Genomic DNA, 24,883 nt, shown 5'->3' with positions numbered 1-24,883 from the left:
TGATGCATAAAAGTTTTTAAGTTAGGTGGACTCCCATTTGTCTATTTTTGCTTTTGCCGTTGTGTTTTGGTGTCATATCCAAGAAACTGTTGCCAAGTCCATTGTCACGAAGCTTTTCCCCTGTGTCTTCTTCTAGGAATATTAGAGTTCTAGGTTTTACATTTAGGTCTTTAATCTATTTTGAGTTAATTTTTGTATATGGAGTAAGATAAGGGTCCAACTTCATTCTTTTGCATGTGGATATCCAATTTTCCCACCACCATTTGTTGAAAAGACTGTCCTTTCCCCATTGTGTAGCCTTGGCACCCTTGTCAAAGATCATTTTACCATATTTGTATGGGTTTATTTCTGGGCTCTCTATTCTATTCCATTGGTTTATTTGTCTGTCTTGATGCCAGTACCACACTGTTTTGATTACTGTAGCTTTGTAATATGTTTTGAAATCAGGAGATGTGAGTCCTCGAACTTTGCTCTTTTTTGAAATTGTTTTGACTCTCAAAGTTCCTTTGAGATTCCATATAAATTTTAGAAAAAAATTTTCGATTTCCAAAAAAATTTTAGAAAAAATTTAGAAAATCTTTTTCTAAAAAATAGAAAAAAATGCCATTGGGATTTTCATAGGATTGCATTGAATCCATAGATAGTTTGGGTAGTATGGATGTCTAAACAACATTAAATCTTCCAATCCATGTGTCCAGGATGTCTTTCCATTGATTTTTGTCTTTTTAAATTTCTTTCAGCAATGTTTTGTAGTTTTCAGTGTATAAGTCTTTTACTTCCTTGGTTAGGTTTATTCCTAAGTATTTTATTCCTTGTGATGCTATTGTAAATGGAATTGTTTTCTCACTTGCCTTTTCAGATTGTTCGTTGTTAGTGTATAGAAACACAGCTGATTTTTGTGTGTTCATTTTTGTATCCTACGACATTGCTGAATTAGTTTATTAGTTCTAATGAGTTTTTTGTGGAATCTTTAGGGTTTTCTACATATAAGATCATGTCATCTGTGAACAGAGATGATTTTACTTCTTCCTTTCCAATTTAGATGCTTTTTATTTCTTTTCCTTAGCTAATTGCTCTGGCTAGGACTTAACAATACTATGTACAAGTGGTGAGAGTGGGCATCCTTGTCTTGTTCCTGATCTTAGAGGAAAAGCTTTCCGTCTTTCACCGTTGAATATGACATTCACTATGGCCTTTGTCATGTTGACATAATTTCCTTCTATTCCTAGATTGCTCAATATTTTTTATCATGAAGGGTGTTAAATTTTGTCAAATGCTTTCTCTGTGTCAATTGAGGTGATCATTTGGTATTTGTCCTTCATTCTGTTAATGTGGCATATTACACTGATTGATTTTCATGTTGAATCATCCCTGCATTCCAGGAATACAACCCACTTGATCATAGTGTATAATCCTTTTTATGTACTTTATAATTCTGTTTGCTAGTATTTTGTTGAGGATTTTTGCATCAATATTCAACAGGGATATTGGCCTGTAGTTTTCTTTTCTTGAAGTGTCTTTGTTTGGCTTTGCTGTTAGAGTAAAGCCGGCCTAATAGAAATGAGCTTGGAAGTGTTCACCCTTCAGTTTTTTGGAAGAATTGGAGAAGGATTGGTGTTAATTCTTCTTTAACTGTTTGATATAATTCTCCAGGGAAGCTATCTGGTCCTGGGCTTTTCTTTGTTGGGAGGTTTTTGATGACTTCTTCAATCTCCTTACTTATTATTGATCTGTTCAGATTTCCTATTCATAATTCAGTCTTGGTAGGTTGTCTTTCTAGAAATTTATCCATTTCTTCTAGATTATCCAATTTGTTGCTGTTCAGTTTCATAGTATTCTCTTATAATCATTTTTATTTCTGTGGCATCAGTGGTGATGTCCCCTCTTTCATTTCTAATAGCAGGTATTTGAGTGTTCTCTGTTTTTTCCTTAGTTAATCTAGCTTAAGAATTGTCAATTTTGTTGATCTTTTAAAAAAAACTAACTTCCACTTTCATTGATGCCTTTCTTTTGTTTTTTTGTTTTCTATTTTGCTTATCTCTGCTCTTATCTTTATTATTTCCTTCCTTATGCTAGCTTTGGGTTTGGTTTATTCTTTTTCTAATTTCTTGAGGTGTAAAGTTGTTGATTTGAAGTCTTTCATCCTGTTTTTTTAAATCCATTCAGCCAATCAGTGTCTTTTAATTGGGGAGTTAAATTGCTTAACATTTAAAGTAATCACTAATAGAGAAGGACTTACTATTGCCATTTTGTTGTTTTCTGTAGGTCTTGTAGTTTTATTGTTTCTACTTTCCTCTCTTACTGCCTTCCTTTAGTGTTGTTGTTGTTGTTGTTTTTGGTTTTATTAGTGATATGCCTTGATTCCCTTCTCATTTCCTTTTGGGTATATTCTGTAGATATTTTCTTTGTGGTTACCATTGCAATTACATAAAACATGTTAAAGTTATAGCATTCTATTTTAAACTAATAGCAGCTTAACTTCAGTTGCATTAAAAAACTCTACTCCTTTACAACTCCACTCCCCCTTATGCTGATGTCACAAGTTACTCTTTATATATGGTATATCTATTAACACAGATTTGTCTTTTTTAATGTTTTTGTCATTTAAATTTTATCCATCAGATTGCTATAGTGCAGGTTACTGTATTTGTATTTCTTTTTATTAGAGAACCTTATATTTTCATAAAGCTTTGTATTTCTGTCTACTGTCCATTCATTTCAACTTAAAAGACTCCTTTTAGCATTTCTTATAGAGCAGGTATAATAGTAATGAACTCCCTCAGCTTTTGTTTATCTGGAAAAGTCTTAATTTCTCCTCCATTTTTGAAGGACAGTTTTGCCAGGAACAGTATTCTTGGATGACAGCTTTTTCTTTTAGCACTTTGAATATATCATTCCACTCCCTTCTGGCCTGCAAAATTTCTGCTGAGAAATCTGCCTATAATCCTGTGGAAACTCCCTTATAGGTTACTAATCACTTTTCTCTTGCTGCTTTCAAGATTCTCTCTTTGTCTTTGACTTCAGACACTTGGATTATAATGTGTCTCAGTGTGATTCTCTTTGGATTTATCCCAGTTGGAGATCTTTGAGCTTCTTGAATCTATATGTCTGTTTCTTCCTCAAATTTGGAAAGTTTTCCTCCACTATTTCTTTGAATAAGCCCCCTGCCCTTTCTCTCTCTCCTCCTTCTGGAATTCCCATGGTGTGTATATTGGCCCAGTTGATAGTGTCTTATAAGTCTCTCTTAGCCTTTCTTTTCTTTTCTTTTTTTTTCCTCCTCTGAGTTGATGATGTCCAATGACCAATCTTCAAATTTGCTGATTCTTTCTCCTGCCTCATCATGCCTGCTGTGGAACCCTTCTAATGAACTTTTCCGTCCAGTTTTTGTATTTTTTCAGCTCCGTTATTTCTGTTAGGTTTTTTTTTTTTTTTATAGTTTCTCTCTCTTTGTTGATATTTTCATTTTATTCCTGCATCATTTTTCTGATTTCACCTAGTTGTCTGTGTTCTCTTTTAGGTCATTGAGTATCCTTATGATAGTTATTTTGAATTCTTTGTCAGGTAGCTCATAGATCTGAGTTGCTTTAAGGTCACTATCTAGAGTTTTATTTTGATTCTTTGATTTGGCCATGTTTCCTTGTTTCTTTGTATGCCTTGTAATATTTTCTTGGGAGTTGGACCTTTGGAAAAACAACCGCCTCTCACAGTCTTTGCCTACTTGGCTTTGTTCGGGTGAATACCTTCACCTCTCAAACTTCTGACCTCTTTCTCACCTGGCTTCTGATTCTGGAACTGCAGCTCTGCCATACTGTTCAACTCTGTTTTCCGTGGCTTCCAGATTCTGGCACCAGTCCTGTCAGCCCTCCGAGTCAGGCGAGACGGAAACGAATCTCTCAGGCAGCTCCCAGACAAGCCAGAATGTCGAATTCATGGTTCAATCTTTTGTTTCCATCCCAAGGGAGAAGCCCTGGTGTGGGAGATTTCCTCCCGCTTGCTCCTTGTTATGCTAGATAGCGGAAGGAGCACAAACGTGCCTGCCAAATGCCACAAATATTCTGATCCCTTTTGCTGGAATCCCTTGGGTTCTCTAATGGCTTGGGGGTGTTGTAGCTTCTTGGTCAATCTCTAGAGTTTTCACAGAGGTGTTCTGGCCTGTCCATTGTTGTTAACTTGATATCTTTTTGGGGTTGGAGGATCTGTAGCTTCCTAGTCTGCCATCTGGGTAATATCGTTTTCCCTTGTGCCTTTTTTAAGAGCAAGGAAAACCTTCCTAAAGTCACCCAACAGACTTCTCCTCATACCTCGTTGGCCAGGTCTGCCTCATGGACCCACTTCCAGCCAGTCACAACAAGAGAGTAAAATAACCATGATTTGGCTTATGTTAATCAGAATTCATGCTCTGAGATAGGTGAGGGATTGAGCCTCTCCGAAAGCCCATGGCTATTGGTACCTGAAAAAAGTCTTCCATCTGTGAGAAAAAAGCAGGGTAATAGCTTTTGGGAGGCAACCACTGTGCCCACCTTAAGTGTTAAATTGTTCTTTGTCTCTTTTAGAGCTGAAGAGATTCCTCTGAAAATCTTGGCCCACAATGGCTTGGTTGGAAGACTGATTGGAAAAGAAGGCAGAAATTTGAAGAAAATTGAACATGAGACAGGGACCAAGATAACAATCTCATCGTAAGCTACCCATCAGATTAATTGTGCCCAATAATAGAGAATTTAAGCATTTTAATATGCCCAACTCATTCATCTGCTTTTCCATAAAATGGGAATATATAAGTGATGTAATTATCTCCCAGACCATCAAAACAAGTACATAAATAGTTACCAGTCAAACCTTTTCTACTGTGGATAAGATCTAAGTCACTACTGTGATTTGAGATAAGAAGGCAGGTATTCCGTACCACAGTGTGCAGTGAGGGAATCTCACCTCCTCCACCAAGACTTATTTGCGATCTTTCTGAGATTTTATTTTTCCTTTTGAAAAAAGGAAATTTCTCTTTTTTCCCCGGTGGCCAGCTTGCAGGATTTGAGCATATACAACCCTGAAAGAACCATCACTGTGAAGGGCACAGTTGAGGCCTGTGCAAATGCTGAGATAGAGATTATGAAGAAGCTGCGTGAGGCCTTTGAAAATGATATGCTGGCTGTTAATGTAAGTGCCTGATGCTTTCTTCTCTGCTGGTTTTCACGTGTGTTTTCAGGCAGGACCCAAGCTTCTTTAAGAGTAATTGTCATTCAGCTAATAAAGAAGCACCTTAGAATAGGTATGCAGAATTATTCCTGTGTTTTTGAGGCAAGGGCATTAAAACAATCAGGAAACCAACCAGGTAAATTATGATAAATGCACTGGACAAAATAGGATGAAGCCATAACTCATAATAAAATCATAACTTTGAAGAATGAGGAATTGCTTATGATGTAATGTTAATTAAGAAAAGAATATGTAAAAGTGTATATAACTAGGATAACAATTATGTAAAATAGCATGGATCAAAATGACTGGAAGACTTCATACAAAAAATAAAAATAGCTACTTTGTTAGGAAAGTGGGATTTTATTTTCCTCCTTTCCAAACTTTATATAATATTGTCCTATTACTTTTTAAATTTTAAAAATACATACTTTAAAATTAACTTCTGATTTTCATCTCTTGCTTATTGATCTGCTCTTTTAGATTGCACAATGAATGTTGTCAACCACCTAAGTTCTCACTAATACTTCCAGCAAACTGGTTTGGGTTTGTCCTTCCTGTTACTGCTACCTAGTTCCCATTTTATAATGGGGAGACACCAGTCTGGCATTGAGAAATCTTAAAAATATTTGTCCATCAGCAAAACCCAAGCTCAGCTCAGCTCAGAATAAATTTTTTCATTTTTTATTATGATTTTCTAACATATACAAAAGAGGAAAGGATAATATGATAAACCCTCATAGATATATAGTTATCAACTTCCGTCATTATCAACTCATGACCTGTTTTATTTCATCTGAACCTTCATCCACTTCCCCACCTGCCTTGGATGACTTTGAAGTAAATCCTAGACCTGGTAACATTTCATAGAGGGACAAGTGTTGACAAAGAGCTATGTAGGTTAAACCCAGTTCCCTCATGTAGCCTGTTCCACAGGACCCTCTTACTCACGTCAGTGTCCTCTCCCCTACCTTCCCCTGGCCCCCAGCTCAGCAGCCCACATCACATCGTAATTGTGGGACATGATGAGAAGATTGCAGTGTGACCTTCTCCCCCCATTTGTGTGTATTTGGCTGTGGAAGTATCATCCAGTGATCTCGTTTTCTTCTTTTGGGCTCTTGATGTCTTATATGAACATCTCTTTCTGTGAACACCTGAAAAATCTACAAAAGGGTCTGGGTGCTCCACACACCTTCACCTGAACATACATATACTTAGATTCATTCATGTCTGTACCGAAGTCATGCATTGACAGATGAGTAACAAAATCACTAGATCTTATATATCAAATGGGGTAAAGGTTAAGGATTCCACCTCTGGTATTCCAAACATTCTAAAAGAAGACAAGTTACTCGGTGACCCTGGCCACAGATAGAATAGAAAATGTTAGAGAACTGCTTAGTGTTCAGGGGACCAAGGTGGGGGCAGGTCAGACACAGGCCTGGGTGGGTTGCTCCATCCTTCTGCCTCCGAAGGACTGTGTGGTTAAAACTCACCCCCAGCCTATGTAAGCATCCCGTGTTTAAATGTGAAATAAGCAAGCAAGGTAATCATGAAGATGGCAACTAAATGGTGAAAAAGCCAAAGTTGTGAACAATCCTGAATCCGGGTAATGGAGTTTACATATGTGGTATCCTGGTGAAGGGTCTGATCTTTCCCTGGATAGAGTTGGAAAAAAACTGTTAATCCAGTTTGTTTTAAACATAGTCATTCAACAAATATTTATTGAATACTTACTATGTACCAGGCGCTGAGCACACAATACTAAGTAAGATAGCTTCTATCCACAAGGAAATTATGCTTTTAAAGGGGAAGCGGTAACAACACAGCTGATTCACATACCATGTGATGAGTGCTATTTTAAGGAAACATAGGAGTGTTGAGATCACACAAAAAAGGCACTTGAGTTGAGACCTTTGGGGTGAGAGAAGGCTTCTTGGATGATGGGACACCTGAGCTCATGTGAAATCCACAGGATGAGTAGGACTTAACCAGGTGAGCAGGGGGAGAAGCACATTCCTTGCAAGGTGGACAACATGTGCAGGGGTCCAGAGGTGAGAGAGGAGCAGGATTGGGCTGGATGGGGATGAGAGGTTAGCAGGAGAGAGGCTGGTGAGGTCACCTAAGTCCCCAGGAAGAGCCTCGTTTGCTGTGTTACGACGTGTAGACGCTCTCGAGGGTGGCCAGAGAAGCTTTGAAGGAAGACTGTGGTCAGGCTGAGGTTTGGAGAGCCCACCCCGGCAGCACAGTGGGGAAGAGGTCCACCGGGCCAGGGGGGAGCTGATTAGGAGACTCTGGTCCCAACCAGAAAGAGGTAGAGGTTGACCCAGGCAAGCTGGGCCTCTCTGGTCTCCTCCCCTCATCTTTTTCTCCATTTCTATTCCCAGCAACAAGCCAATCTGATCCCGGGGTTGAACCTCAGCGCACTTGGCATCTTTTCAACAGGACTGTCCATGCTGCCTCCACCAGCAGGGCCCCGAGGAGTTCCCCCCGCTCCCCCCTACCACCCTTTCGCTGTAAGTAGCTCAGCATTCAGAGGTTTGCTCGTGCGCTGGGCACCCCCAGGCTGCAGCATTACTCTGCTGTGTTGATCAGAGCTAAAGCTTTACTTTGGAGGCCATGCTCGTGATTAAATTGATTATAGAATGAATCCAGCATTTCTTAGGACTTCTTCCTAATGGACAGATTAATATTATTAAACCGTCCTCTAAATGTGTGCTCTTAAACGTAGTATATATCATATCTAAGAAAGAAAGAAACTACTAGAACATTCATTAACTAGAAGCCTATTTATTGGAAAAAACCATTAGCTCAAATAAGAACCTTCCTGAGTGTTGTTCATTTATTAAAATATTAAGGTATCTGGATGACTCTGGGAGTTAGATGTCTGTATAATTCCCACCTCTGTCTACAAGTCACTTGCATTATATTTTATTAGTAGGCAGTTTTTAAAAGAAAATAATACAGGGTTTGTTTCTCAACACTTAGCACAATGCCTGGCATTTAGTAGGTTCTCAATAAGTATTTATTGTTTGAGTCACAATTAATAACAAAAGAAGAAATGCGATTTTCAGGAGTTTTCTACTTGTTGCTCCTATTCACAAGCATTATTCAAGATCAATACATTACCAAATTGGGGTTCAGGATACTTAACAGGTTGGTTTTTTTCTTTCCTAATTCTTCCCCACACATATTGCTTATTTCTGAAGCAAACTGTCTTTCCCCCAATGTTTATACTGTTTAAATGGGAAAAATCAGGTTGGTGAACTCTACTTCATCCACTCCTTTCTTGTGAAAGGTGGTCTCCAGTGTAGGCATTGCCATGTGAGAATTCCTAGGAGCTCCTTGGGTTATCTGTAGAGAGCTGGAATGAACCCACTGTGCTTTTCTGCCAACAAAATACAGACGTGAACTGGCACCCGTGTCCTTAGTCTCAGGAACATACAATCTTGTTTATAGACAGTTCTTCTGAGTCATTTCTAAATCTTCAGGCCATTTCATTAGAGTTACATCCACTTTCCCTTAAACTGAAGGATAAGGCCGAATATTGAGCTGTGTATGTTTGGGGGGGGTGTGTGTGTTGGGGAGAGCTGGGGACGTGGCAGCTGTTATGGTCACGTGGCTGCTCCAAGGAGCAAGAACAACTATGACAGGTGCACGTCCCCATACATTTCCTGTAAGATTTGAGAATGACCGAGCTTGGTACAATTAAATGGCATTGAGGCACATCTCATTTCTTGGGAGAAAGTCTATATGTACTGCCCACAGAAGAAAACATCAAAAGCCAGGCTACCCTCTCTACCTAAATAACATAAGTGGTGCGAGAAAAAAGGTATAATAAAATAGACCACATCTAAAACTGATCATCTAAAATAGAGGTGAGCAAGCTACAGCCCATGGGCCGAGTCTAGCCCACCACTTCTTTTGTAAATTAAGCTTTATTGAAACACACCCATGACCAAATGGTTTACATATTGAATGTTTGTTTTCCTGCTATGATGGCAGAGTGGAGTAGATGTGATAGAGACCCTCTGACCCTCAGAGCCTAAAATATTTATTTGGCCCTTTACAGAAAAACTTTGCAGACCCCAAAACTAAAACAAGAGGAGGAGTTTTCATGTGAAAGCAGACTATTTTCTAAACTCGCCAATAAGTTTTGCCAGTTGGAAAGCTTCCTTTACATCTGAGATTTTTACTAAAAGTAGTATTTTAAACTAAAACAGTAGTAGTATTTTACTAAAACATAGTGTCTGTTCTTTATAAATTAGATTTTAAAGAAAATCTCTTATTTAAGCTAAAAGCCATGCAGTTCTGATCTTGATCCCGTAGATCAAGATTAGATTCTGATCCAGAGCACGCAGTTGACTAGCCTCTGTGACAACATGGCTCCTGCAGACGTCCCCTTCAGGCATTTGCAGAAGCGCAGGCCCAAGGCCTGGAGGTGGCCATTGCAACCCACTTGTGTGGAACCGGGAGAGGTCCCCAAAGCCACACCTGCAGAGTCTACACTACGGGCTGAGTGGGCTTCCCTGGTGGGCCCAGCCCACCTGAGAAGGACAGGGTAGGGTGGGGTGGTGGGGATACATTAAATACTTATAGAATATTGTTTTCCTGTCACATAGCCATTCAGATTTCAAAGGACTAGGGTATTTCTTCGTTGCACTTAGACATCGCAAAACTTTACTGTTTTTGCTCTTGGCATCCAAGGGTCAGGCATTCTGTGTACCTCCTTACAGCTGGCTCACACATGCGTGGGTTGGTCTCGAAACTCTGGAATTTTTAATGCATATGTGTATGTATGAAAAGTCATTTTTTATTATTTTCTGGTGACAAAAGTAATACGTACATAGTATTTAAGAAGTAAATAATAGAGAAATATAGAAAGTGCAAGGTTTTTCTTAGTCTAGAGATAACCACTGTTTCAATGTATACGTGTGGGTGTGTGTAATACAATTTATTTCTATACAAATTGTTTATATATATGGTATATATATTCCAAATTTTCAGTCTACAGTGGAAATCCTTGTATATATATCTTGGCTCTCTTATCCAGTTATTTCCTCAAAATAAATCCCTGGAAATAGAATTGCTGGAGCCAAATAATGTATACATTTTATATAGAGTGTATCATTATAAAATATATAAATGTTGATACATAATGTATACATTTTGATACATAAAGGATTTACTACTTTTCATTCCCATCAAGAGTATGTGACAGAGGGATTTTTTTCTCCCATATCCTCACTACCAATATACTTAGTTCTTGCAATCTAGTACATTAAAATATACATCTCTTTTGTTATTATGAGACTCAACACTTTTGAGTTGATTTGCCATCTTATCTCCTTGCTAATAAATTGTCTTTCTGTATCCCTTGCCCGTCAGTCTATTGAGAGGCAGTATAGGTTGTGGAGCCAGACTGCCTGCGTTTGACTCTCTGCATCATCACTTGTTATTTTTAACCCTGTGCAAGCACCTAAACCTCTTTGCATCTCAGCATCCCTGTCTGTAAGATGGGGATAATAATCGTACACATACCACGGGGTTGTTGTGAGAGTTATTAAATACGTTAAAACCTGCACATAGTAATTGCCATGTAAATCCTAGCTGCCATTATCGTCTTTTCCCCCCCATCTTTTTCTTAGTGATTTGTAACAGCTAAGTAAATATGAAGGCAGTTAACCATTTATCATATTGTAAATATTTTCCACCGGCTTGTCATTTCTCTTTGCTTTATTTTGTGATGTCCCATGCCATAATAATTTAAAATAGACATATTTTGAACAAACGAACTATTATATGAAGTAAAATATCGATGTTTCCCTTCAGCTTTCCTTCTCTTACCCAGATTTCACCTGACAACACACCCCAGAAGTTTAGCACTGTTATGTCTACACAGTTTTTAAAAAATGTTTTCTTAACATATGTACAATGATATTATTCAGAAATACAAATGGAATGATGCTATACTTAGTGAATTACAAGTTTCTTTTTTACTTCTTATGGGCATCTTTCCATAGCTAGACCTAATTCTCTTTACTGGCTACGTAGTATTCCACTGTATGAATTTACTATAATTCTTCTACTGAGCACATTTTTAGACATTTGGATTGTTTCCAGGTTTCCTCTACTACAAATAGTGTCAAAACGAATATCCTTATACATAAGTCTTTGCACACATGTGTATGTCTGGAAGTAGATTCTTTCTAAAACTGGAATTATTGCGTCAAAGGGTACATGCATTTTAAATTTTCACAGATTTCCCTACAACAGAATTCATGGAGAATTTTAAGAATTAAGGTAGTTAAATCCACCAATTTAACTAACGTTTTCCTTTATGGATTTCTGGCCTTTGATGACATGCTAAGGAATAAGCCTTCTCCCATCCAAGACTGTAAAAGTATTCTCCTGTGTTTTCTTAAAGAACCCCTGCTACCACAGACACATCCCTTTTTTTGTGCTTTTTGATGAGGAAGATTGGCCCTGAGTTAACATCTGTTGCCAGTCTTGTGCTTTTTTTTTTTTTCTCCCCAAAGTCCCAGTGCATAGTTGTATATCCTAGTTGTAAGTCCTTCTAGTTCTTCTCTGTGAGACGCTGTCACAGCATAGCTTAATGAGTGGTGTGTAGGTCAGCACCCAGGATCCGAAACAGTGAACCCCGGGCCACCAAAGTGGAGCGTGTGAACTTAACCACTACACCACCTGACCAGCCCCCTCCCGTGTTTTCTTATAGTAACTTTTTGTTGTTGGTTTTTGGGGATTGTTTTTCATATTTATATCTGTAATCGGGAATTTGTCTTGACTTATACTTTGAGATAGGGATCTAACTTTATTTTTTTTCCACAGTTTTCCCCAAGTCATTTACTGAATAATGCACCATTTTATCAAACAATTTGAAATGCCAGCTTTGTCATACACTAAGTTACCACTTAGTCATATTCCTGAACTCTATTCCATTCCATTCATCTCTCTACACTGCACTTCTTGTAGTTTTATACTATCTTCAACAGTTTTAACAGCAGGGTTATTTGTTTCTCAAAGAATGAATTGGAAAGAAGGCCAACTTTTACTACACTTGCGAAAATTAAAGAATAGATAGGGATTTTCTGGTTCCTTGAAGATTTTATAAAACCCATCAGTAAAACATCTGGACTTAGCCCCTTTTGTTTGGAGAAAGATCATTTATAACCTTTTCGATTTCTTATAAGTTTTTTACTTGGTTTTGTTATTTATATTTTCCTATAAAAGTATTCATTTCATCTCTCTTTTCATGTGTATTGGCATAAAGTTGTACAAAGCAGACTGTTCCCTTTTAAATCTCCAAACCTGTGGTTATATCTCTCTTTTATTCCTAACATCATGTATTTGTGTTTTTTCTTTTTTTTTCCTCGATCAACTTTGCTGGGGATTTTTCTATTTTTTAAATTTCTAAGTACTCGAGGGTTTCTTTTTGTTATCTTGAAATTATTTCCTGTACTTTGTACTCAGAGAATATTATTGGAACATTTGTGATTTTTGTGGCCTTTTGCATCATCAATTTTTGAAAACCATTTGGTTTTCAAAATGGTTTCTTGACATTTGGAAAGATAACCTTCTCTGACAGGCTCAAAGTTGTGTTTATAGCTGTAAAATCAAGCTTCTAATTGGTGGCTCAGATCCTCTATATAATTTTTTATCAATACGACTTACTAAATTTTGAGAGCAGTTTACTGATATTATTTAGTGGGTTTTGATCATATAATTCTAGAAATAATGTGGAATTCTAGTCCAAATTATAAAACTTTCTTTCATTATGAATATACAGTCTCATAATCTACAGTTACTTAGAATTAACTAAACTTTTACTGGTTTCTTTGCTCACTGCAGACAGTTTCTTGTGCTCCATATCCTCTCATTTTTTGAGGTATTGGTTTTTTTTTTGTCTGGAGTACTTCCTCAAACAACTTTTTTTTCAGGAATAATATGTAAGTAACATAATTTCTAAACCATTCTTTTTCTGAAAATGGCTTTCTTTTCCCCTCACACATGAAGGAAAGTTCAACTGGGTGTCCAGAAATTCTAGGGTCATTGTTCCTTCAGAACTCAGAAAACATTACTTGTAGTGTTTCCTTTGCCAGATAAGTGTGATTCTCTTTCACCCTGATTCTCTTTTTTTGTAGGTAACTTCTTTTTTCTTCTGTCTGCAAGGTTTTTTTGCCTTCCCCCTTGGAATTCAGAAATCTGAATCTGAGCCCTTTGATCTGATCATTCAAGTGTTTCTTTGGCTCAGGAAAATCTTTTGCTTCTGTAATTAGTTTTCGTATCACTTCTCTTCCCTCCACTTCATTTCTTCCTTCCTGAGGTCCCACTTGATGGATGGAAGATCTGTTCCCTCCACTCTTCATGTCTCTAATGCCCTCTTTTTGTTTTCCATGGGTTAATCTTCTGATGCACACGTTGACTTTGCAGGAGTGTCTCTTCTATGTATCCTGCTTTTATTGAGTTTTACTTCACTGATCACGTTTTTAATCTCCAAGATCAATCTAGTTCTCTGATTGGTCTTAACTCATAGCAGTCTACTCACATATTAAAGCACTGTCCTCTTGAATCTCCCCTCTTTCGTGCTGCTCATTCTCCATATATGAATTTTAATTGTCCATTCATCCTTTTAAATACACTCAACAGATGGCATTTTAGAATCCTTAGGGGGGCTTTATTATAACATGTGCCATAGGCCCCACCTGAACCAGTGAATTCGGAATGTTCCAGGTGAGGGCAGTGTTGGATGTGGTGGTTAAGATCCTGGGCTGCGGGATCACACACAGAGACTGTGCTCCAATCTTAGCTCTGCCTCTTGCTTCCTCACCAGTTTCTAGTCCCCATCAGCTCTGGAGGTTGTCCTATGAGAGCACGCAGGTGGATAAGCAGCTGCTGTGGGGAGGCACTTGGAAAAGCTGGGGCAGAACAGTGCCCCTTCTGAATCTTGGAAAGCTCTGCCCATGACACTGACTTCTCTGGCCAAGTCCACTGCCCTCGTCCAGGCCCACGCCCAGATCCCTGTTTCCTAGGGAGAGCCCCTGCCATCTTTGCAACAAGGCATCGTTACATTGAAGCTATTTAAGTATTTGAGCATAATTTGCAGTCTTAACCCCTGCCCTCTCCACTACCCCATTCCCACCCCTCACTCCTCCCGCCCCAGTTTCTTCATGCTTCAGAGTACTACCTCAGTCATGCATCGATGGTCACACGTAACAGCTTGGAACTGACGATCTGGCAGTTCTTCCAGGAAAAGCAGGCCCAACTGTTTGAGTTCCCTTTTCAGTTTTTACAAGTTTGGTGTATGCACCAACCTACCCCTGCAGTCAGTGTAGAGGAAAAGCAGATACCAGTTTCCCTCCAACTGAGAATTTGAAATGAACCAGGGGATAATAATGACCCCCCCACCCCCCACCTTGCTGCGTCACTGTTGGCAGGGGGTGGGCGCACACCTGGCAGGGGTGCCTTCACCAGACACCTCCTCTCTCCCTCCCCAATATCATAATGCTTTTGAAACACTCAAAAATAAAGTAGCTTCTCCCTCATAAAATAGCTGGGGACTCTCAAACTAGGACAGTGAGCCCCACTGCCATGTTGGGGTTGGGGTTACCTACTGACCTCCTCCTCTCAGGGCTTTTGGTTGGTCAGATGGCTACAACCTGCTCCTGTTAGAGAACATTTGTTCAGATCATCAACAGCTCTTCTAATCATCATGACTAGGCATGTTTGGAAGCTCTCGCTTCCGTTGGAGGTTGTAGACGCCATGTAAGCTTGGGGGGGATGGGAAAAAGAAAGCGTGCTCTGAAAAGACACACACTTCATTATGAACATGTACTCGTTTAACATGCATTGATTCAGCCCACATGATGCCCAATGATAGAGTCTTCCATTCCCGTGACTTCATTGAATGCTATGTAACATCCTTCAGGGGCAGCCCTTGTACTTAGGGTCAAATCCAGGCCCAAAACAAGGCCCACAAGGCCCTGCGTGGTCTTACCCTGCCTGCCTCCCTGTTGTGGTATCCTGCTATACTCTTACCTGCTTTCACCACAACAGCTTCTTTTCTGTTTTTCAAACAGGCCAACCCCTTTCCTACCTCTGGACCTCCAAGAACCCTGCTTAGAATGTTCCCTCCCCAGTGCCGTCACAGGGCTCCATCTCCTTTGTGGGTCCCAACTCAGAGGTCACCTCCTCCAGGAGTCCTCCCTGACCACTCCAGCCGAAGTCGCCATCCCATCCCTCATCTCTGCAGCTCCCTTTCCCCACATCGTCCTGCTCATCTCTTTCACAGTACTGTCTGCCTCCCCAATAGAACCTAAGTCCCATGGTGGCAGTGACCATTTCTGTCTCAATAGCTCTGTGCCCAGCACCTAGGACAGTGCTTCACACATAGTAGATGCTCACATATCTTTTGAATGAATAATTGAATGAACCGCATAATGATATTAAAAATCCATTTGTGGATGAGGCTCAGGAAGGCTGAATAAATTGTTCCCTTCTATAGAGCTAGTGATGCAGACTCTGGTCTTCTGAGTCTTCTGGCTCCAGAAATCAACTTATGTCCACAAAGTCTAGTGGCAGAAAATCAGCCAGAAATGAGCTTCTGATTGCTGAGTTCAGGGCTCTTTCCTCACAATTTCCCAGCTGTAACTCATGAATGAAAAGGGGAGTGGGGATTGGTCCATTTCATCCTTTTACAGCTGATTCTCTCCCCTAACCCAAGTGGTAGATCTAAATTTGATAACAGTGTTTCTGTCAGGAGTATTTGAACTCAGAATAAGATCTACACTGTGGCCAGTATATTCTTGGCCTCACACAAGTGAGGCCAAATCACAGTTCAAAACAATTATTTCTGGGTCTGGCCCCATGGCTAAGTGGTTAAAGTTCTACATGCTCCGCTTTGGTGACCCAGGTTCACAGGTTCGGATCCCAGGTGCGGACCTGCTCTGCTCATCAACCATGCTGTGGAGGCGTCCCACGTACAAGGTAGAGGGGGATTGGCACAGCTGTTGGCTCGGGGCTGATCTTCCTCAATCAAAGGAGGAGGAGGATTGGCAGTGGATATTAGCTCAGGGTGAATCTTCCTCACACACACAAAAAAAGAATTATTTCTGCTATGAGGGCTGTAGGAAAGGCTCTCCAGGCAAGGAGGGCAGAAGCATCCTTTCCCCAAGAGCTTTGAGCAAAAAAGCTGCAGGAATTCTCCCCCCACACTCCATGGCCCCATGGCCCACGACAGGGATCTACACAGAGAAGGGTCTAGAGTTGAGGCTCTTCAAGAAAGAGACGGGGCCAAGGAAGCCAAACCTCTTCACTCAGCTTCCTTTCGAAACTAGAGGTTGCCAGGAGAACGCTGATATCATAGCACCCTCTTGTGGGCGTGAGGTGTCACTGCAACAAAGGGTTGCGCTATAGTGATGATTCCCTTCCACAAGCGGAGCTTTGTCCTCCGGAGGTGCTCTGGGCACCTAGAGCACCCCTGGGGGACACTCCCCACTGTGTTGACATCTCTTCTTCCCCAAGTCCAGAAGTCCACTCTCCAAGCTCAGAAAGGGGAACAGTTTCATTTTGTCCGTAATGAGTCACGAGGCGAAGTTGTGATCTGGAGCTCAGACTTCAGCTAGAGATTCAGGGGACGAAGGACACCATAAGACTTTTTAAAGGGCCCTCAAATGAAAGCTAGGTCCCGTATGTCCAAGCCTCACCCTCGTCTGACCACTGTTGGACGGTCCTCCAGGGAGGCTGTGTCGTAGGGTCGACCTGAGGGGTTGGGCCCATGGTGCTCAGAGCCGTTCAACCCCTTTTCCCGTAACAGGCACGTCAGCGTTTGCTTGGCCTTATGTAAAGTGCAGTTAACTAGACTGTGCTGACTGGTCAATGGCTTGCCCGTAAGAATATATAAAATCAGACATATTCCTGCCTTGCAGACTATTGTGAGGATGAAAAGAGTTTATGAATAGATAGAAAGTTTCTACCACAGTGCCTAGTACACAGTAGGTATTCAATCAAAAGCAGCTACTTTTAAAATGTTATTTTTCTAATAGCTCTGTTTTCTTCTATCCGCATCTGCCTTCCTGTCCCATGCTCCCCCTCCCCACACTCACACACAATATATTTATTCATTCATTTTCTTTCTCTCTTCTCCACCTTTTTTTTTTTTTTTTTTAAAGATTGGCACCTGAGCTAACATCTATTGCCAGTCTTCTTTTTTCCTTCTTCTTCTTCTTCTTCTCCCCAAAGCCCTCCAGTACATAGTTGTATTTTCAATTTGTGCTATGTGGGATGCTGCCTCAGCATGGCTTGATGAGCGGTGCCATGTCCGCGCCCAGGATCCAAACCAGCAAAACCCTGGGCCGCCGAAGCAGAGCACGCAAACTTAACCACTCGGCCACAGGCCCGGCCCCTCAAGCTCTTTTTCAGTTTCTCCATTCTCAGTCTCTCCGTTCCTTCTGAGACTCTGATGGAGCTCACTGATCTGACTTCCCAGGAGCACATTTGCTTGTTCCGAATAACTCTTGGTTATTGTCCTAGCACTCTCTGCTCCTTTGTATCCAGGGTTCATAATGCCCCCAGAAAATAGAAGCCACTGGTCCTGCCTCTTGACCTGAGGACAGGTTAAAAGAGTGTGTGGCAGGTTATCACTCCCATGGAGAGATGCTAGGAAACCTAAAGCATGGCTCAGCCAGAAGTGATCAACATTCAGCCCAGCCCAGTGCTCAGAGGGGAAGTGGAGCAGAGGTCTGAGCTGCAGAGGGACAGGTGTGCAGATGCGACAGTGGAGCCAGGTGATGGTGCAGAGACCTGTGTCACGTGTGGGAATCTTGCCTCCATGAGGTTGGTGAATGACTTTGAGAGCACCAGCTGACTGACTGTTTCTCTCATACTGCAGACCCACTCCGGATACTTCTCCAGCTTGTACCCCCCTCACCAGTTCAGCCCGTTCCCGCATCATCACTCTGTAAGTGCCCCTCAGTTCAGCGCCATCCACCACTTTTCCCTCTCCTGTGCCTGACACCACATAGTCCTTGGCAGACTGGCCAGTGGATGTTCACAGTGTGAGTGTTGGGTGCTGTGGTTCTGGGTCATCCTAGGAGGGACACATCAGAGGGCATAAGCACACCAGACTACCCAGCATTCAAGTGGACTATAGGTGTTCAGAGTGCTGGTGCTGTCCCGTTCAGCAGTCCTGCTGATGCTTACAAATCCCATAGGTGGCAGGAAACTGGTGCAAATGAGCCATCATAGGTCAAAGTAGGAGGTGATGTTGGACTAAAGAACAGGGTTCCTAGAGATCTCTGAACAAAGTCTAGCAAATGGGATCATGTCATTCCCACAAACCCTATAGCGAGGACCCCTGGTGGCCTTGCCCATGTCTCTCTGGGCTGTCACCATGCAGCCTCGTCAGGGTGGGTCTAGTGGCCATCTTGTTTGGAATATGACACCGCTCTCGCGAATATGCCATTCCTGGCTACAGTGTCGGGTGGGCAGCTTCCCGTTCCCTCTAACAAGTGCCTCAGGGCCCCGTCCTCAGGCCTTGGGTGTTTGATTACTATATTGATTTCTTGGATGAAGACACAGGAGAAGTACATATCACGTTTGTATATGACAGAAAACCTGTGAACAGACAGCTTTCTGTATCCGGCAAATTCAGAGCTGCTCAAGAGGAGTTTGCATTTTGATTGCCTGCCATCCTCCCTGTGTTCAGGTTCCTTTCTCAAGTTTCACATCTGCAGAGCCCAGGCCACAGAAGAATCCCATGCACCATTTTGGCCATTTCCTGGGTAGTGTGGCCTCCCTACTACGTGCTTCGTGGCAGATGCTCAGTAACTGTTGAGTGCCTTGAAGGAGCAACCCCAGTGGGAATGATGTCTTCTGTCTTGTCTTGCCCTTACAGTATCCAGAGCAGGAGATTGTGAATCTCTTCATACCAACCCAGGCTGTGGGGGCCATCATCGGGAAGAAGGGGGCGCACATTAAACAGCTGGCTAGATTCGCCGGTGCCTCCATCAAGGTAAAGCCACTTCATCCCACCTCTTCCAACATCCCTCCCCACCCCCCATCCTTGTTCCTTCTGTCAGTCCCATCCAGGGACTGAACCCCACAGGACCTGGAAAATTTGCCCCCAGGACATTTGCTCTCATCTTTATCTCTCTCATTCCTTTTTTGTTCAACTAACAACTGAATTAGAAAAAATAGGGGCTGGCCCCATGGCCGAGTGGTTAAGTTCGTGTGCTCTGCTTCGGCGGCCCAGGGTTTCACCCATTCAGATCCTGGGCGCGGACATGGCACCGCTCATCATGCCATGCTGAGGCAGCATCCATGTAGCACAACCAGAGGCACTCACAACTAGAATAATCAACTATGTACTGGGGGGCTTTGGGGAGAAGAATAAAAAAAAAACGAAGAAGATTGGCAACAGTTGTTAGCTCAGGTGCCAATCTTTAAAAAAAAAAAAGAAAAAAAAATACATGAAATAGAAAAAACAGATAAGCCAACCTGGTCCTCTTTGGTTTACCACTGTCCTCTTCTCAAGAAGGTAAAGCAAAGAATGGCTGAGGGTTTTTCCCAAGTCAAGGCAGTGGACTTAAGTGGAGTGATAATTTATACTTAGCAGTTACCAGTTCTTTGATGCTTTAATTAGTCTCCACTTCAGAAACCCTGGAACTTTGAAAAAATAATTTGAATGAAAAAGTCTTTGAAAAGCAATGACAAAACCATAGGTAAACAGCAGCTGGTGACATAACCTGATATGCAGCCCTAGGTCTGAGCAGAGGAGGCTGAGGAAGGAAGGCCCTTGATTTATGGAAATGGTCGCGAGTGCAGACATAGCAGCAGTTCCATACCCACATCCTGCCTCCTCCAGCACAATGTGAAGAATCGTCAGAGAAGCTGAAAGGGAAGGATTATTCGGCCCTGGTCCTGCTCCAAGCCCAGCTATCAGCTCTGACTCACGGGCAGAATGCTGAGCACGTCCCGAGCCCCGTGAAGCACTTTCGGAAACAGAGTTTCCGTTGTTACGTAAAATAATTTGCTACCATGGGACAACCCGGAATTCCGAACGAGAAGTCTCATGACTTGGAGAGAAAGAATGCTTACACTTTCTCCCCAAGAAGAGCTGGAATTTCTCCCACAGCAAGTGTGCTGGGGAAAAACAAAAACAAAACGTTCTGAGTAGTACAGAACAAGGGTTGCAGTGAGACCGTAGAAGAATTTCATTTAGGTAAATCATTTCCCCTCTTAGGCTTCACTTATGTCACCTACAAAGTGGACAGACTGGATGAGAGACCCGAGGTATGGGGGGACAAACGGGGAGGACACAGGGGCCTTTGCATCAGCAGGCTTGCTGCAGGTGAGGCCCTGCCCCCGGGGTGGGACGGGTGATGTGTGGAAGGCCGCTGGGCTGGCTGTGCCCTGAGGGCCTGTCTCAGGGTTCAGTCCTGTGCTCCGCGGTGCCATGCAGATTTCAGCTAAAAGGAACTTGTGGGATCATCTCATGAAATCCTCCCTTTTTTCCCTGAGCAACGTGAGACTCAGAGAGGAATGCACATGTGGCCAAGCACACAGCGCTGGGACTGGCTCTTCGATGTCAACTCCGCTGACCTGTGGGATGCTGAGCACCTACCCGGGCTAACTGCAGCAGTAACTTTTCATTTACCGTTGCCCATAAGGAACGGGGGCCTGGAGAGCTCCATTGACTTGTCAAAAGCCACAAAGCTAAAGAACGTGAGAGCAGAGATTCGGCCAGGCTATCCTATTTCTGATCCAGTGGTTTTTTTCCACCGCAGCAACCTGAGTACCCTGACAGAATCAGCCCCAGCAGGCCTTTAGGAAAATAAGGAGGGAGAGATCAGCCCCTTGGGCTTCACCCCACACATCCCCATAGACCCCCTTTGTCTCAGCAAGGTAGCATGGTGGCATGTCACTTTGCTCATGACCTCTGTGATGGGCAAGGACAGCAGGGCTGGACTGGGGAGACAGGATGGGCTCTGCAGGCTGGTAATATCCAGACGTTTTTTATGCTGCGCCAACAACCTGCTTCTCCGGCGACCGTCTCCTCCCCCAGCCCCTGCCTCTCTCCAGAGCAGTAAAGAGGAGAAAACCAGGGAAGCCAAGTAGTCGTGAGAGAAATTTCCTACTTTTTAAAATCAACCTGGTTTTTGCCAGATTCCCTTTTTCTTGACAGCTCTCTGAAAGCATCTGTCTCTAAAGGGAGATGGATAATCTCACTAGCTCCAGAGAGCCCCCATTTCTGCTCTGCCAGCCTTCTGGATCCACAGCTTAGAGGCACGTTCGATGCTGCCGGGGCCAGGAGAGAGCATAACACTAACCCGCAGGAGCAGAGTGCCAGAAGGGGGTGCACGGAGCTGAGGTCGGGGAGGTGCACCCCAGGAGATGCTTTGGTTCCAGGAAGAGCTGAGCTCCCATCGCTCACCTTGCCTGCAGAGCGTCCGGTCAGCAGGCTTCAGGATGCCACACGTGACTGTTGACAGTGCCAGGCAGGGACACTCGGTTCCTGATCCTTGCTCCAGCTCCTGCTCACCCTGTGCTCTTGGTAGTCATCTCATCTCTCTGGGTCCCATTTGCTTCATCATAGAAGGGGGTCCCCACTCCTGGTCTTCTTGAGGGAGTTTGCTGTGGAATGCCATTCCAAAACTCAGGAGTGCTTGTGTGACTCTCAGGCTTCTGGGCTGGGCTGGTGAATGCTGGACAGTAGAGCGAGGGGGGGTTTTCTATCAGAATCTAAGCAAGGCAGCCGTGAGTCACTAGGAGGTGGACAGCGGCAGCAGAACTGATGTGGTCGACATGAATCGTGAATTAACCATTCAGCCCTTCTTGGTTTGGGTGGGTAAGAGCTAGGAACCACCATGTCCATGGTCCGGTCTCTCTTATTTACTCTTTGAGATAAGGACCAGATTTAATGCTGGCTATGGATCTAGAAGTGGAGGAGAGGGTTCCCCCCAGTGGTCTCAAGGGCCAGTCTGTGTGCGGCCTGCTGGAGGGTCTCAGTCCCCTGGCCACAGTGCGATATGTGTTTTTCGGCAGAGGCCATTGCCCTGCAGTAGAAGGCTGGTAGGTGGTCTGCCCGTAGCAAAGGGAAGTCCCCTAATAAGCTCAGTCGTTGGTGCCCCATGTCTCACATTCATCTTCATGCCCCAAAGTAATCAAGGCCAGAGACCTCTTCAGAGATCTTGTCGAAGGATCCCTCCTTCCAGAGTGGGGCATGGTCAGAGCACACCTTGGATGTGTCCTCACAGTAAAGCTGAGACAGGGCCTTGAGGCCCACAGGTAGAACCTGGCTCCGGGCATATACTGAGAGAAAACTAACTTAAACCCGTGACAGTGGGTGTCTTCTTGGGGGAGCCTAAGAGTGAGATGCAGTGGTTCAGAGATGATAACTGCATACATGCACCATCAGTGGCGAGTCACATTCACTCTGAATAACTCACTTCTGAAGGCTCGGTCTCAGGAATGATGCCTCCCCTGAGCCCCTGGTGGTGTTCTGCTTTAGGAACACTGTGACCCTGTCATTGATCACGTTTCTTGTTTTGTACTTGCTTAGTAAGTATAGATTGCAGTCTGTGGCCCACCTGAGGCCGGTGTATAAGACTCTATGAGGGCCACCCCGGTGGCTCAGTGGTTAAGTGCACACGTTCTGCTTTGGCAGCTCGGGGTTCGCTGGTTCGGATCCCGGGTGCGGACACGGCACCGCTTGGCAGGTCACCCACATATAGAATAGAGGAAGATGGGCACGGATGTTAGCTCAGGGCCAGTCTTCCTCAGCAAAAAGAGGAAGCTTGGCAGCAGATGTTAGCTCAGGCTAATCTTCCAAAAAAAAAAACCCACTTTATAAGATGTATTTATGTACTAACCTCACTCCTGGCTCATTCTAAATACCCGGTGTACTTCTAACTCATTTTACTTTAATTTTGCTAACTTGTATTTGTTTCTAAAGGTACTTTAAAGGTTTTTGGAATAAGGCAGGGTGTGTAGAAAAAAATAGGTAATGAGGATTTTCCTAACAAAAAAATGTTTGCTTGGTGCATCATTTGAATTGTGTTACCAAAAAACTCAGACTCACAGAGAATGAGAGCTAGAAGGAGGTTCTGAGCTGGCCAGGTTCAGCCTCCACATTTCACAGGTGAGGGGGGGAGGGGCTTGCAGAACCAGCACTGGAACCAGGGTCCCTCATTCCTGCCCTGGGGCTAGCACACTTGACTGGTGTGCCATGGAGGAGCTGGTCCTCACCACACCTGCTGTAGTGCAACTGTCACCTGCAGCCAGCCACCTCTGGGAGCTGAGCATTAGAACCAGGGCTACCTTTCCTGCTCCCATTTACTGCCTCTGTGGACCAGCCCTTCTGCCCTCTGGGCCCTGGGTGGGTTGGAGGAGCCGGTATACGTCCCTCTTCCTAGAGCTTGACTCTCTTGGCTTGGTGAAAGGCAGGCCGCCACTGCTGGTGCTCAGGGCAGGGACAGGCAGTAACTACGGATCTGCTTCCAGGTCTCTCTGGGCGACCAAAGACCCAAACTTGATAGTGGGCACTACAGTCCTGACTTCCTAAGCCCCAGAGTGGAGACAGCAGGGGTCAGAGGCAGCCCCAGGGACACAGGCGGAAGCCCTGTATGTCTTGCTAGTGTGTGTGCCATCCACTTAGACAAGAGGGGCTTGGGGAACGCAGGCAAGCAGCAGCACTTTCCTCTTTCCTTGTGAACTGCAGATTGCCCCAGCGGAAGGCCCAGACGTCAGCGAAAGGATGGTCATCATCACCGGCCCACCTGAAGCCCAGTTCAAGGTCAGTGCCAAGGGCCACCTCAGCTCTGCAGGCCCTGGGCACAGGGCAGTCTGTTTGGGGAGCCGAGGGCCTTTTAACAGGCGGCAGCCACCCCACAGGCATGTTCAAGGCTCTTCCATTTCCCTTCCTGCTCCTGCTCGCTACTCTGACTCACCCTGTCTCCCCACCTCCCACCTGCCCTCTGCTTGGAGCCCTCCCTCCTCCCATGGAAAAGTAGCTCAACTCAAATGGCACCTCCTCTGTGCTGTCTCTGACCCTCAGCCATCCTTCTGAGGATGGAGGTCTCAGACTCATTTGGTCATTTACACCCTTCAAGCTATGGGGACATAAACATGGGGTGTAAGGGCAAGTAGTACAGTTTGTTGGAAGTTGTTTCGTACGGTGTTTTGTTTTGTTTTGCTTTTGCCTTTTTTTCTCCCCTAGGAAAATTATAACTTGAGTTTTCTAAAAGTCAAAAACATGTTTATTTATAGAAATATAATCCTTATCATTTAAAATATTTAAAATTTACCTGAGAAGACAAAATTAACACATGTGGAACCAATCAAGAACAATAATCCTTCAATTCATGAATGGATAAACAAAATGTGGTATATCCCCACAACAGGATATTATTCAGCCATAAAAAGATTCTGATGCACACTACAGCACCATATGGAAACATTACGCCAAGTGAAAGAAGCAGACACAAAAGGCCACATACATTATGTGATTCCATTTATATGAAATGTCTAGAGCAGGCAAATCCATAGAGACAGGAAGTAGAACAGTGGTTGCCAGAGGATGGGGGTAGGGAGGAATTGGGACTGACTATTAATAGGTACAGGGTTTTTATTTGGGGGATGGGATAGAAATGTTCTGGAAGTGGTGATGCTCACA

General features: G+C 43.2%; 1 protein-coding gene across 4 annotated transcripts in view; it reads left to right on the top strand.

Annotated features, from left to right (window-relative positions):
- Positions 1–24,883, top strand: part of IGF2BP2 (insulin like growth factor 2 mRNA binding protein 2) — a 146,796-nt gene that overhangs the window by 116,007 nt on the left and 5,906 nt on the right. For 2 of the 4 annotated variants that reach the window (XM_023623471.2, XM_070242668.1), the window contains 6 exons: positions 4,554–4,676; positions 5,019–5,154; positions 7,581–7,709; positions 18,101–18,169; positions 19,106–19,222; positions 23,930–24,004. In XM_023623471.2, the coding sequence (XP_023479239.1) occupies positions 4,554–4,676; positions 5,019–5,154; positions 7,581–7,709; positions 18,101–18,169; positions 19,106–19,222; positions 23,930–24,004 (649 nt within the window). The remainder of the gene's footprint in view (positions 1–4,553; positions 4,677–5,018; positions 5,155–7,580; positions 7,710–18,100; positions 18,170–19,105; positions 19,223–23,929; positions 24,005–24,883) is intronic. The other 2 variants (XM_023623472.2, XM_070242669.1) reach the window with 1 other exon arrangement.

The sequence above is a fragment of the Equus caballus genome, chromosome 19, assembly GCF_041296265.1.
Source record: "Equus caballus isolate H_3958 breed thoroughbred chromosome 19, TB-T2T, whole genome shotgun sequence".
Classification (NCBI taxonomy): Eukaryota; Metazoa; Chordata; class Mammalia; order Perissodactyla; family Equidae; genus Equus; species Equus caballus.
The sequence above is the reverse complement of the archived record's forward strand: the minus strand, read 5'-3'. Positions and strand labels throughout refer to the sequence as shown.